The sequence below is a fragment of the Primulina eburnea genome, chromosome 1 (genome assembly GCF_022965805.1).
Source record: "Primulina eburnea isolate SZY01 chromosome 1, ASM2296580v1, whole genome shotgun sequence".
Lineage (NCBI taxonomy): Eukaryota > Viridiplantae > Streptophyta > Magnoliopsida > Lamiales > Gesneriaceae > Primulina > Primulina eburnea.
Window position 1 is genome coordinate 4,091,835 of NC_133101.1, and position 14,696 is coordinate 4,106,530.

General features: G+C 33.7%; 3 protein-coding genes across 4 annotated transcripts; 1 reads left to right on the top strand and 2 right to left on the bottom strand.

Moving 5' to 3' along the window:
* Positions 1-1,701: 1,701 nt before the first annotated feature.
* Positions 1,702-5,487, bottom strand: LOC140823027 (disease resistance protein RGA2-like). The gene has a single exon (XM_073184094.1). The coding sequence runs from the start codon at positions 5,347-5,349 to the stop codon at positions 1,864-1,866; it is 3,486 nt and encodes a 1,161-aa protein (XP_073040195.1). The 5' UTR covers positions 5,350-5,487; the 3' UTR covers positions 1,702-1,863.
* A 2,159-nt stretch (positions 5,488-7,646) lies between these two features.
* On the top strand, positions 7,647-11,413 carry LOC140823037 (biotin carboxyl carrier protein of acetyl-CoA carboxylase 1, chloroplastic). 2 transcript variants are annotated; one of them, XM_073184129.1, is made up of 8 exons: positions 7,647-7,805; positions 7,981-8,155; positions 9,356-9,409; positions 9,471-9,637; positions 9,723-10,041; positions 10,288-10,359; positions 10,977-11,042; positions 11,134-11,413. In XM_073184129.1, the coding sequence occupies exons 2-8, from the start codon at positions 7,985-7,987 to the stop codon at positions 11,155-11,157; spliced, it is 873 nt and encodes a 290-aa protein (XP_073040230.1). In that variant the 5' UTR covers positions 7,647-7,805; positions 7,981-7,984; the 3' UTR covers positions 11,158-11,413. The 2 variants fall into 2 exon arrangements, with proteins under 2 accessions (XP_073040230.1, XP_073040222.1); XM_073184121.1 differs by lacking the exon at positions 7,647-7,805 and having other exon boundaries at positions 7,812-8,155.
* Positions 11,414-11,971: 558 nt separating this feature from the next.
* On the bottom strand, positions 11,972-12,774 carry LOC140810472 (protein TIC 20-II, chloroplastic). The gene has a single exon (XM_073168325.1). It carries the CDS (start codon positions 12,693-12,695, stop codon positions 12,090-12,092), a length of 606 nt encoding a protein of 201 aa, XP_073024426.1. The 5' UTR covers positions 12,696-12,774; the 3' UTR covers positions 11,972-12,089.
* Positions 12,775-14,696: the final 1,922 nt, after the last annotated feature.

Sequence of the window (14,696 nt, forward strand, 5' to 3'; positions counted from 1 at the left end):
GTCTCTCGTTAATTTTTTCAATTATGCTATGACCTTTGTTTGATTATAATTATTTCAAATTGCAGTATGTCTCTTCATTAATTTTTATAATTATGATATCATCCATATTTTAACATAAATCAAATCGAGTAACTATTTGTACACTTGATAATAGACGTCTCATGTGAGACAGATCGATCTAGTCATATTTTAAATAAACATAATATTTTTGACATAAAAAGTAATTTTTTTCATGATTTATAATTAGGGATGTAATCGAGCCGAGCCGAACTCTTGAATGTTTGAGCTTGGTTCGTTTATAATCGAGCCGAGCTCGAGCTTTATTTAACGAATATATGCATGGCACACGAGCTTATTCAAGCCTTTATCGAACCTAAACAACCTTAATAAATATGAATTATACATTTAAATTTTCGTTAAATTAATTAAAAAGTAAATTATATATTTAAAGAAAAATATATTATTCTTATTAAAATTTGTAAATTTATTATAATAAATAAATTTAATAGATTTTTTTTATATATTTCATAAATAATATGCAAAATCAATAAATCAAATATGAAAACTATTATTTTTTCATCTAAAAGATTACTCATGAACTTACCAACGAACAAGTTCACGAGCTAACGAGCCGAATACTGTAAAGCTTGAGTTTGGTTTGTTTATCTTAACGAGCCTCATTAAACAAGCTCAAACGAGCTTTTATTGAATCGAGCTTCGAATAGCTCACAAATGGTTTGGTTCGTTTACATCTCTATTTATAATATTCGTTTCACAAAATTGACTTGTGAGAATGTCTAGTAAAAAAGAGTTTTTGTGATAATACAAATAAAATTATTATAAAAAATTGTGTTGCATGCGCCAATGTATTAGTATATTGATGGTAGATCCCACATTCATTCTATAACACAAGTTTAATAGCAAATAAAATACTTTATTTTAAAAAATATTTTAATTAGTCGAATATAATAAATATCTTATCTTGATATAAACTTTGAAAGAGAACGATTGTACTAATAGCATTCAGCCTCCTTGAAAAATTCATATTTGGTACGTACAAAACTTCCTATAAAATAGTAATTAGTTATTAGATTCTCTATCTTTCAAAAATTAAGCTAAAGAACCACTAAGTTAGAAATTGATCATTTTTTTAAATATATATATATTTATTTATTTATACACACACTAAAATTTTAAATTAATCTAATAAAATGTGGGTAAAGAAAATATGGTTAACCTGAAATTTGATTTGAAAATTAAAAAAAAAAAATCAGTTTCCGTGGTATATTAACTTTTAATATAATTGATATATTTGTCTTGGATCGAATTTTTAACATTATAAAATCAAATCAAACTCGAATACCCAGAGATTAAGGTAACGATAAGAACACGAAAGATCAATTATGTCAACTCTCATATCGATCTATTTAACAAAATCATAAAAATTTAAATTTCCCTCAATCAATTTTTTTCTATGTTGAAACATATCGGCTTAATTTGATTTTTAAACACCCTTATTTGTATTCAAATTGTTAACATATTAAAAAATCTAATTTATTTTCTACATCTCTCGGTTTAGTTTTTCAAAATTAATCACATATTGTTGTTGTTTTAAAACCAATATACAAATTTTAATTACGATATCACCTCTATTTTTCATCACATATAATATATGAATTTCACATAAATGTACACGACACAAATACCAACACATGTCATTTCATATATTTTGCTGGTATAAAAAAAGAAACACATAATTATTAGTTAACTAGGATATCACCGAATACATATCATTACAAGAGTAATGTGTAGAGTACATGTCGCATTTTTCTCATTTCATATATTAGGCCACCCTTTGATTTCTCACAATATCTGTTGGCTGAAATGAGAATGTGTCGTGTATATTTGGGGAATATGTGAGATTTTAGGCCAATCCTCACCCTCTGATCTCTCGCATCTCTTCGCCAAAACTGGACTGTATGAAACATCAAGCACCGATAGTGATTTTAGATTCCCGAAACTATCTGGCAATGACATCAAATTTCTACAACCCCAAAGAGTAAATGTTGACAATGACTGAAGATTCCCGAAACTATCTGGCAATGACGTCAATTTCCAACAAGACATAACAGCAAATGTTGACAATGACTGAAGATTCCCGATCCAGTCAGGCAAGGAACATAATTCAGAACAAAAACCTATACTCAACTTTCTAAGGGCACTCAATTGTTGAATGCTCTCTGGCAAACATTTGAGCTCTGGACAACCATGTATCACCAATTCATGGAGGCTACTGACGGCTCTTTGTAGCGGCCCAGATAATGGATCCAGTATCTTGCAATTTACGAATGCCAAAGATCTCAGGGAAAGCATATTTTCCAAAATAGCTGCCGGAAATAATTTAAGGCTATCGCAGCCGTAGAATCCTAATTCCTCTAGAAACTTGAGTCCTTCCGGTGGATATTCAAGTTTTCTGCAGAAAAGAAAACTCAAATTCTTCGGACCATATAGGCCATCCAACATGATTGATAGACTCCTGAGATTAGGACACTCAATGATTTCCAAATTCTTTAGATTCTTTTGAGCGCTCACTAAACCTCCTGGAAGGAGACGAAGTTCATCAGCATCGTCCATTAAGTGAAGTGATTCGATTGAAGTAGCAATCATGGATCCAAGGATTGCTGGGTTGGTGTGTACATGGAAATCTTTAAGAACTGGTAGAAAGGGCAGTCTGATCAATTTGGGGCATCTGTTTATCTCTAGATCTTGTAAGCGAAGAAAACTCTCATGTGAATTTGGTATAATCCATTCCTCCAACTCCAGCATTTCCCTTAACCAGAGCTGTGTCAATGCAACAAATGAACTTTTTCCATCGCCACACCATTCAGTAACCAGTCTTCTTACAGTATCCAATCTAACAAGTTTAAGAATCTTCAGAGCTGGAAGTTTCCCGAGGGGTGGAAGGTGTTCACATTTTTCACATCTTTCCAAAGTGATTTCACTTAGATTAATAAACGCTGGAGCAGACATCCAATTTGGAAACCTCGAACCTTGATATGACGAAATGCATATCTGCTCTAGATTATGATGTGGTTGGATATTCTCTAGAGTCGCTTCGAAATGTTCCGTGGAGATCTTGTTTGCTCCACTTGCCCAAGATAAATTCAAAGATGCCAAGTTCCGCTTCGTAATCATGTTGGCGGCTTTGACGTCTTCTAAGTTTCTCACATTTTCAAGTCCTCTTATGCACAACTTCCCTCCAAGATTTAATTCCTTCAGCTGGATGATTTGGTGTGCCGAGTCTTCACCCACGATGAAAATGCTTAGACTTTGCAGGGAAGTTAATTCTCCAAGTCCAGGTGGCGTGCAGATAAGTGAATCATGGCTTTCAATTTCCACAAACCAAAGATTTTTCATGTATTTCAAACCTTCAGGCAACTTGCGAAGCTCGCGCGTAAATGTAAGTTTCAAGGTCTGAAGGTTGTGGAGACGAGTAATGGATTCAGGCAGCGTCTTGAGCTCAATGCATGACATTGAAAGGAACCTAAGATGTTCCCATTTGTCAACCAAATTCATTATCCTGCAAAATCTCAAGTCCAACACTCTTAAATGTTGTTGGTTTGAGAGAAAGGATAACAAAAATCGTTCATGTTCAACATCATCAACATAATTATACGTGTTAATAAGCGAGTGCACAGTATCCACGCTCAATAATTGGAGCTTATCCCTTTTCTCTTTGATCATCCCAAGTGACCGCAAATCACATGACAAGTGACGAACTCTAGGTGGAATTTTCTGCACATTGTCATCCACCATCCTATAAGTTTCTCGTCTCATGACTGATTCTGCCAAATCATGCATTAGATCATGCATTTTACATCTCATTTTCCCTATCTGGTGTTTCTCGGCATCTTGCAAAAATGATCTCCGAACCAACTCTTCAAAGATCGATTGGCCAATGAGATACAAGTCATTTTGGCCTTGTTCGTGAAGGAAGCCGTTTGCCATCCATAGTTGTATTAGCTCGTCCCTATCCATCCAATAATCCTTGGGAAACACACAACAATACGAGAAACATTGCCTCATTTGTGGGGATAAATTGTCATAACTCAACATCAATACAAGAAAGATGTTGTTTCCATGATCCGGTAGATTCCATGTTTCACTTTCTTTAACTGCCAACCATTCGCTTTCGTGGCTTTTAAATCGCATCAAGCTCCCTAGAGCCTTTATAGCCAAAGGCACACCGCCACATTTCTTCACTATCACCTCACCAATTCCGACTAGGTTTTCGTCTTCTGTTCTACATGCAAATGCTCTTCTCTTGAATAAAGACCAAGAATCGGCATATGATAAATAGCCAATTCGATGTGACATGATTTCAGTTGTAGCCATCATTCGAGTAACTTTTTCATTTTGAGTTGTTACCATTACCCCACAGCCTTTTGACCCACATCTTAACGCTTCTTTAAGAGGATCCCACAGACTTTGGTCTTGATTCCAAACATCGTCCAGAACAAGTAAAAATTTATTTCCCCTCAACTTCTCTTGAAGAAGACGCAACAATGGATTTAACTCAGTGAGACTACAGCCAACTCCTTGTACATCTTCTAGAATTGCTTTAACCAACCTCTGCAAGCTGAAATCTTCCGAGACACAAACCCAGATTCGCAATTCAAAATGATTCACTACCCTTTCATCTTTATAGACCAGTTGGATTAGTGTGGTTTTCCCGATCCCTCCCATTCCCCACACAGCATAGACAGAAAGATCATCTTGATCAGCCATGTCACAAAGTAGTTTCTGGACTATGATTTCCCTCTCCTCATCTCTTCCGAAAACATCTGATTCGTTCACCAATGCACTAGTATGTCGGCTTTCTACAACTCCAACTTGATTATTCATCATACCCTCCCTGAGGTGGAACCTAAGCCTCTCGTCTGATAAAGCATCTAACCTTCCCCTGATATCTTTCACTTTGTGTGCTATTTCAAGACGACGCGAAAACTGATTTTTTTTTGAGAAAAATGAAGTTAGTGTAGTTAGATAACCACGCTTACCTCTTTCAGAAATCCATCTTCGTCTGAGGCCCGCTGTAGCGATCTGGTCCAGTACGTGATCAGCATCGTATGCAGCATCCTTAAGCTTTCGCAACCAATTCTGCAGCACATCATTGTTTCGTTGCTTGACTTCAGCGTCTTGAAGCACAAGTTGGATTGTGCTAAAAACACTTTCGAGCCTCTCGAGTTCATCCTCTAAGCCCCAAAGGAGCTTAATCTCTCGCACCGCCGCTAAGTTCAAGTTTCCGATAACTGTTCCCACAAGTGCTGAAACCAGCGCTTCCGCCATATTTAAATTCTTGCAATATTGAGATGTAATCGCAAAGAAGATGCGTGGATCGACAGATATTATCTTTCAGAGAAACGAAGTCTCCTCCAACTTCGAGGCTTCCCTGTTGAGCTCCACGCGTAAATGAATTATTGAGCCTCGCCTCAGATATGAATTTATTTTTCTTTTTTTATCTAAAATTATAAAAAGTTAATATTTCTTCATAAGACTTGAGATTAATAATACCTATTGACCAAGTCTACTTATCGGGCTCCACACGTTATGAATTATTGAGTTTCTAATTTTTTTTTTAAATTGAAAAAATATGATGAAATCGGAGACCTAATTGTAATAAACTTTCAACTACTAAAAAATACTTACTTCTTAAATGTCGTTTCAAGATTGTATCGGAACTCCAATCAAATTAAGTTTTCTGATGATCAAATTTATTTATTTTTTAAAAAGAGAGATATTTTTTTATCGTATAAGTTAAAAAAAATTTGCTTATTCATTCGTCAATAAAATCTATTACATAAGAAACATTCTGATGGGGTGAGATTATGTTATTATATAATAATACAAATATAATAAATATATTTATGAAAAAATATTATAATTTTTGAAGCAAAAGCGCATTGTTCGGTCATGAATATTCATTTTAATTTTATTTTCAATTTTTTAAATATAATTTATAAGTTTGTAAATATGGGGAAACAAATATAACTCATTTGTACAATTATTTATTTAATTGCTAAGTTAATTAGTCAAACACAAAAATTCATGTGAAACGGTCTCACGGGTCAATTTTGTGAAACAGATATTTTATGCGGGTCACCCACGAAAAAATATTATTTTTTATGTCAAATATATTAATTTTTATTGTAAATATGAACAAGATTGATTCGTCTCACGAATAAAAATTTATGAGACTATCTTATGAAAGACCTACTTTTAGCCCAAACGAATATAGTTATATTTATTATAGCGGAAGGATGAAAATATTATTCAAATTCAATCACAATAGTAATCGGAATCTTAATACAACATCAAAATTAATCTTATTTATCATGATTAAATGATAATTAAAAAATGAAATATTTCATTTAATCAAAATGTAGTCTTCATCAATAAAAACAAATATATTTCTAGCCAACTGCTTTAATAATTATAATTAAAATATGATTTACCTACTGATAGTCATAATATTCAAACCAAATAAAAAATTATAATATAAAATATTATCTTCATCTCAAATATATTGACTGTATATATTTTTTGATATCTCAAATGTATGAGTGATGTTATATATACATCAAGTATTTATAAAATAATTCTTACACTCGTCTATAACATAACTGAACTACCACGTAAAAATCAAACAATTACAACATAATTTTGGCAAAAATTTGTGTGACACGGTCTCACAGGTCGTATTTTGGGAGACGGATATCTTATTTAGGTCGTCTATGAAAAAATATTATTTTTTATGCTAAGAGTATTACTTTTTATTGTGAATATCGGTATGGTTGACATGTCTCACAGATAAAAATTCATGAGACCGTCTTCCAAAAGACCTACTCCATAATTTTCTGAAAATCACTCTGTAGCAAAACAACACACTTTCTTTCGAATGAAATATTTTTTCATAGATGACCTAAATAAGATATCCGTCTCACAAAATTGATACAAATGATACACTTATGTATAATAAAATGTCAACTTATTTATCTTCTATTTGGGGAGCATAACACAAATTGAAAAAAAAAACTTTTATTTAAAATCTGGCGATATATCAAATAAAAAAATTGCGATACGATGATTATAAATATTGATGTAACGATTTATTAATATAATTTTAACATTATTTCAAATATATATTCAAGTTTTTATATTTAACATATCTTCTTCTACTCTTTTTTACTGATATAGCTCTATTTACTGAATTTTAGAAAAATATATATATATAAAAATTTAAATAAATTTTCATAAAAAATTATAAATTTAAGACGAAAAAAGTAACTAGGAGAAGGTAGTGTCGATGCTACATGTGGGGTAGTGCTTCCACATGATCTGAGTCATTGATTTTAAAGAAATTGGTGGACTTCACATATACGTGGTTAAATTGGACATTTGATCTTTTAGTGGAGCAGTGTCCCACAAAGTAGGGTGAAATGTTCCGAGAAAAGATAGAAATCCACGTGTTAGATGGCATTTAATATAGAATTTGGTGTACATTACTTTGAAGACAATTAGTAGAGTTAGAGAGATAGGCACAAAAATTGATGCTGAGCTGGCAATTGTAGTTGAACCTCTCACCGCCACCTTAATCACACCTAACTCGACTTTAAACCCCTAGTTCAACTTTCTGGTTAGGGGGCAACGTACTTGGTCCGCAGCACGACGTACAACCCCTCTGTCCCACCTCATTATTCGTCCGGATCTCCGGGACCTAAGCGCCAGCTGATCGTCACGTGCAGGTATTATCCTCAATCCCCTTCCTTCGGCATCATCGACGCGGCTGAGCCACTCTTCTCTGGCGGCGGATTTACGCGCAGGACACAGCGAGGCACTGTGTGTGTGTGGTTTTGGTTTGCTTTTTATCTTGTGTTGAATCTGTCTTTCACTTTGTTTTTTTTTGTTCGTTGCGTGGAGAGCAATGGCGACGTCGTTTGGAGCAGCGAATGCGACGGCGGCCTCTGTGGCGGAGAATGCGCGTAAATCCTCCCCTTATCTGCCGATATGCCGCCGCCATTTGTGCCACAGTGCGTCCTCGGTCAAGGTTTCCTTCTGCTTCTCTGCCAAACCGAAGCTCCGTCTCTCTTCCAAGGTACAGATGCTTGGTCTTTTCGGTTTGACAATGTTTGAGTAGTTCATGGTGTTTTATCGTTTTTTTCCTGAAATATTAATGTTGTACCGTACGAAATTGCGTGATTTGCTTTGTGAAAGAAACCGAGATTCTCCTCTGATCTGTGAGTGTGACAGAATTACATTTTATTTTATTAATTGTGTGATCTGTTCGGTGTTCGATTTGTCTAGAGTGGAAAATCAATTTATATCTGTTATGGAAATTAAGTTAGGAGAAAGATGAATCTCAACGTGATCGTGGCTCATGAATGCACAATAACCCATAATGGAATGGTTGGGTTTTGTCCAATGATCGAAACTCCTCGAGTCGAATGTTTGTTTTTTTTTTTTAAAAAAAATAGTCTCTGAAAATATACCAAATAAACACTAAAAGCCACATTCATCGGAGACGTGGCCAAGTGGCGGCTCTGTGAACTATTTTAGCCCAAAAATTCTCCATTGTTATCGAAATTGAGTGAAACGGGGTGTTATCAAACTAGTGTCATATTATGTTAATGATAATTGCAGGCTTCCAAACGTGGAGTTGATCTGTGAAAAAGTAACAAAAATGTAAGAAGTTATGTGCGTTTTTATATTTGATATCTTAGGTAATATACGGAAGAACTCTTTCAGCGTTGAACATCACGATTCCAATCAAAATACATAACCACCCTGGTATTACCTTCACAATTCTAGTGGAGAAAATGTATCAAGAAAGGAAATTTTGATAAAAATGGTCCATGTACTGGCATTGAAGGACCCAATATGTTAGTTCTGCTTGAATTTAGAAACTTGAGAAACATTAAGTTTACCTTTGTCGTCGCACTTGCTTTATTTAGACTAACTCAATCCAGTCTTGGCAAAAACTTGTGTGAAACGGTCTCACGGGTCGTATTTGTGAGACGGATCTCTTGTTTGGGTCATCCATGAAAAAGTATTACTTTTTATGCTAAGAGTATTACTTTTTATTGTGAATATGGGTAGGATTGACCCGTCTCACGGATTATGATCCGTGAGACGGTCTCACATGAGACTCACTCTCCAGTCTTTCAGCCAGAGGAAAATAAGTTCATGTTACCTTGTTATTGCTATTTTCACATTCCTGGTTAAGTGTAAAACACTTTTCCTATTTCTCATTCGACTCACAATAATTCTGATTCAGATGTTGATTTACGATCTCTAGGGTTTGCGGTCTGCTTGGAACTGTTCTACTGTAGTGAGAGCACAATCGAATGAGGTAAGGTTTCCCTCACGGATTTCATTTGAGGAACTCTTTTCAAATTTCTTTTGCGTTCAAGGTTGCCGTGGATGAATCCTCAAAAGGCGCATCCTCAAATCCTGTCAAGCCAGAGGTTTCACCTGTCGAAGCCAAGGATGTGAAGCTATCAAAGGAAGCTCCATCTGCCTCATTGGCATCAGAAGAATCAATATCTGAATTTATGAATCAAGTTTCAAATCTTGTCAAGTACGGATTCTCAGTTCCCAATGCCTGTGGGTGCCTCTTTCAACTTTTTATTGCGTGCAACTTTTTCCTCATTTTCCTCATGCAGGTTGGTTGATTCTAAGGATATCATGGAGCTGCGGTTGAAACAACTTGACTGTGAACTTTTAATACGTAAAAAGGAGGCCTTGGCTCCACCTCCTTCTTCTCCTGTCACGTACATTCAATCACTACCTCAGCCTTCTGCACCGCTTCCTGTCCCAGCTTCAGCCTCTCCTTCACCAGCACCAGTACCAGCACCAGCATCAGCAATAGTACCTACTCCACCTAAAGTTCAACCATCCAAGTCATCTCATCCACCTCTTAAATCTCCCATGGCTGGAACCCTCTACCGAAGTTCAGCACCTGGTGAACCACCATTTGTTCAGGTAACTAATGTCAATGATGACATTAGATCTTAAATTCCATGATACACAACTTTTGTGGTTTTTGTCTTTACCGTAAGAAATGCGAGACCGCATTCTTCAAAAGTGTCTTCTAATTTTATCTTAACATAGATTTACTTCAACTAAAAACGGTTATGTGTGTACATGACAAGACAAGTAGATAAAGCACTCAATGCATTTCCTGCTGCTATGATCATATTATCTTCATACATAATACGCCCTTTACAGGTTGGGTCTAAGGTACAGAAGGGACAGGTCCTGTGCATCATTGAGGCCATGAAATTGATGAATGAAATAGAAGTAAGCTTTCATTTTTGCAAATAATATGATACTGCCTCGACTGCTATTATTGTTTCTACTTTTCATTTTGAATTAGCCAAGTAAAATCAAACTATAGTTTCGGCTTCCTGGACTTCTCAATTCATAAAAACTTCAAAGGTATTAGGTTCGAAACATTGGTTACTTTACATACTTGGACATTGGATTATTATATTTTCTTTGTTCCTTTAAGTGAAATTTCCTTGAATACATAGTTATCAATCTTTGCACAGCCTGATCTCTTATATAACATGGTCCATTTCCTCCATTCATGGTCTTTCTAAAGAGTATCTAGTTTCAGTACCTCATAGTATAAACTGTGTAAAGAATTTTTTACATATTGTGTTTAAGTGCTTAGTAACAGTAGATTTTATGAAATGCTACCTTTTCCAATCAATATCTCATGATATTTCTTGTATTTCCCATTGTTAATCCCCCAGCCACCTATGCCAGTTCATTAAATAAATCGAGCATACCGTGTTCATACCTTTACTGTATTCTTTATATGCTACTACCGATTTAGGACTTGCATCATTCTGTGGTAAATTTATCATCCTTCTCATACATGTCTCACAATCGCCTGAAACACGTATATGCAGGCTGATCAATCTGGAACAATAGTCGAGATCCTTGTAGAAGACGGCAAGCCAGTCAGTGTCGACACTGTAAGTGATCGAACAGCATCATTTAATAACAAAACCGATTATTTCATTCTTGCTATGCATGATCTAATTACTTTTATACTTTTTTCTACAGCCCCTCTTTGTGATTGAACCCTAGAGCAGAAGCAGTCGAGGTACCTACATCACAGGTGCAATATGAGTGTGTTCGACGTGGGATCACGGCCAAATTTATTTATTTTAAAAAAAAATTGCACACATTGGCTTTTATTTTGCAAGAATGGAACTTTTTGTTAGAAAGTTGAACTAAATCGAGCCTTGGTTAATTATTTTTGTGATATCAAGTTAAGAAGTTATCATCTATGAGTGTATTTTTTGTTTCCTGCTGATGATTATTATAGTTTGACTATTGTATACTCCGAGTAGTACTAAGATTCTCTTTCTAAAAGCACCTTGTTCAACTCTTTTCATTTGAGAAATCCCCTGATTTTGGTGTGATCTCAAATTACTTTTGTGTATTTTTTTTTGTAAAACTCACTAAAATTTTCACATTCCTAGTTTTCAATATTAGAATTCTATGCATCCTAATTTTCACACTCGTGTCATTGAGACTGTTGGGGGAAAAGAGGGTGAAAGGATATTTCATAGTGCTTAATACCATTGGCATAGTCAAGAATATTTAATAATTTTAAATGAACAATGGTATTTTTGCTAGGGGATCGGAAATGGCCAAATTAATGACATCTCAAACTTTGCAAAATATCTTTTTCAAATTAAATTCCCATATTCAAACAAAAAGTACGTTTTTCATTGTATCATATTATTTTGCAAGTACAAAATAATTTGGTCCATTTTCTACAACCAAAAACGTCTCTCAAACTTTTGATTTTCAACTGCATAATTAAAAATAGCGATTGGATGAAATATTGAAATGAATATGGAATAAATTTCTAATTCAAAAAAAAAAAATGGAATAAATTTAATAAGACTTAACATTTCTTTTTCCAATAGCACCAAAATACAAAAATGTATTCTCAATTTTCTGTGGAACAAAATCACAAACAGAGCACCGGCGGAATGCGGTGCCCTCAGTCAGTCTAGTTGCCGGCCCGCCGCCTCCGCCACAAACGGCAAATATGGAGTTTTCCCGATAATGCTGGACACCAGCCCATATACGAAACAGCACGTGACGAACATGAAGAGCCCGCTGTGGGCCCACGCGGTCACCTTCAGTGCGATGCCGCTCCTCCCGGGAGAAAATATCCTCTGTAGCAGTACCGGCACGGCAAGCATCACATCCAGAACCAGCGCCTGCAGCGCGTTGAACCGGGCGTACCGGCTCAGATTAGGGTTCCTGACGACGCCAAGGTAGAGGCCGAAGAAGGTGACGAAGCTGGCGTAAGGGAAGGAATGGTAGAGGGAGAGGAGAGGGATGAGGGGCTCCATGGGAACGGCGAGGAAGGGGTATTTGCTGAAGAGGAAGCGTCCGTACTGGAGGCCGTTGAAGAAGGGGAGGAAGTATGAGGCGGCGGAGATGAGGCGGTCGGTGGCCGGGGTGGGAGTGTAGGAGCACTTCGTGGTGGTGGAGAATTTCTTGGAATGGTGGCGGAGGTGCGTTGGCGGCGGGAAACTCCGGACGGTGGGCTTGAGGAGGCTGAGTGGGGTGTGAGCGAGGCGGAGGATTGGGAGGGATGCCATGTTTTGGTTTGGTTTGGTTTGGTTTAGGCTGTGAGGATTATGCTCATTGATTTTCAATTTTCACGTTGTTTGATATCTTACTCTTGCCCGAAATAATTATTTAACTTGTTATTTACTTAGTTTTAAAAAATTGAAGTATAAACTAATACAATATTTCTTTTATATTTTAATATTTTTATGTTTGTTATTTAATGTACTTGAGGATTTTTTGTATTTTCTTAGTAAGATTTATTTTGTTTTTGTTTTATATTTTTTACTTTTTTTGTGGTTTTAAGATGGTCTAAATCAGCTAATGAAAATTTGTTAATTGTTACAATTAATTGAATTTCGAACTCAAAATCTCATCAAAACATAAAATTTTATTGTCAAATGTTTAATAAATCATATGTGAATCAAAATGCTTTAGACATAAAAATAGTTTAAATTTATTGTATATATCATAGATATGTTGCTTAGTAATTGATGAAAGAACATCAAGATATGGAGATAGGGGTAACTTTTTTTCCTCGTGAATTTATCTATATTTACAAATATATAATAAAGTCGACAATTTGCACTAAATAGAGTTTTGTAAATGATATCTATCTATATCTATATAAATATATGAATGTGAATTGTGAATTTACAAAAATGTCCTTACCTTCATTTACACACTCCATATTTAATTTTTTTGTTGTTTTACATGTTTTTCATCTATTAATTAATAAAATTTAAAATAAATTAAAATAAAATGAATTTACATAAATGTCCTTACCTTCATTTACACATTCCATATTAATTTTTTTGTTGTTTTAATTAATAAAATTTAAAATAAATTAATATAAAATGAATTTACATAAATGTCCGTACCTTCATTTACACACTCCATATTTAATTTTTTTGTTGTTTTTCATGTTCTTCATCTATTAATTAATGAAATTTAAAATAAATTAAAATAAAATTAAATATGGAGTGTGTAAATGTGAATTGTGAATTTACATAAAATGAAGAAAAATGAAATTAAAATAATTGAAGAGAAATGAATTTTAGTCTTTTCTAATCTATTAATTAATTGAATCTAAACTAAATTGAAGAAAAATAAAAAAAATAAAATTTAGCATCAGCCTTCATTTTTCAGTAATACATGTTTTTTTTTTTGTTTTTTTTTCATATATTAATTAATTAATAAAATTTAAAATAAATTGAAGAAAAATGAAATTTAGCCTTCATTTTATTGATGAAATTTGTACTCCATTATTATTATTATTTTTGGTTTTATATGTTTTTCATTTATTAATTAATATAATTTAAAATAAATTGAAGATAAATGAATTTAGTCTTCATTTTTTGGGATGAAATTTGTACTCCATTTATATGAGACATTTATATAGTCCTGAGAGGGGCTGACCCAGTTATTTCAGGAGTGAAAAAATACTTTTTTTTTTCACGATTCAAGTCAGATATGAGGCATGTTGCACAAAATTCACTCATGAAACAACCTCATAGGAGTTTCTGTATCAATTTTATTTTTAACTTAAATAAATTAACATCTATGAATAACGTAAATAATAATAATTAATATACTTCTCTTTGCTTGTTTGTTTTTTTTCTATCTATTATTTAATATATTCTAAAATAAATTAAAGAAAAATAAATTTTAGCCACCAGTTTTTAGAATGAAATTTAAATTAAGCCTTCATTTTTTGGAATGAAATTTACACATCATTTTTTTTAAAAAATAATATCTTTAATAAAATTTAAAATAATAATAATAAATACATATTCTATTGTTTGTTTTTTTTTTTCCCAACTATCAATTAATTCTAAATAAAATTGAACAAAATTAAATTTAGCCACCATTTTTTGAAATGAAATTTATACTTTATTTGTTTTAAAAAATATATCTTTAATATAATTTAAAATGAATAGAAGAATAATAAAATTTACAATATATTTTCACAGAATGAATTATATACTTATTTTAAAAATAATTATTTTGTTTAACTTCTCTTTTTTTTATTT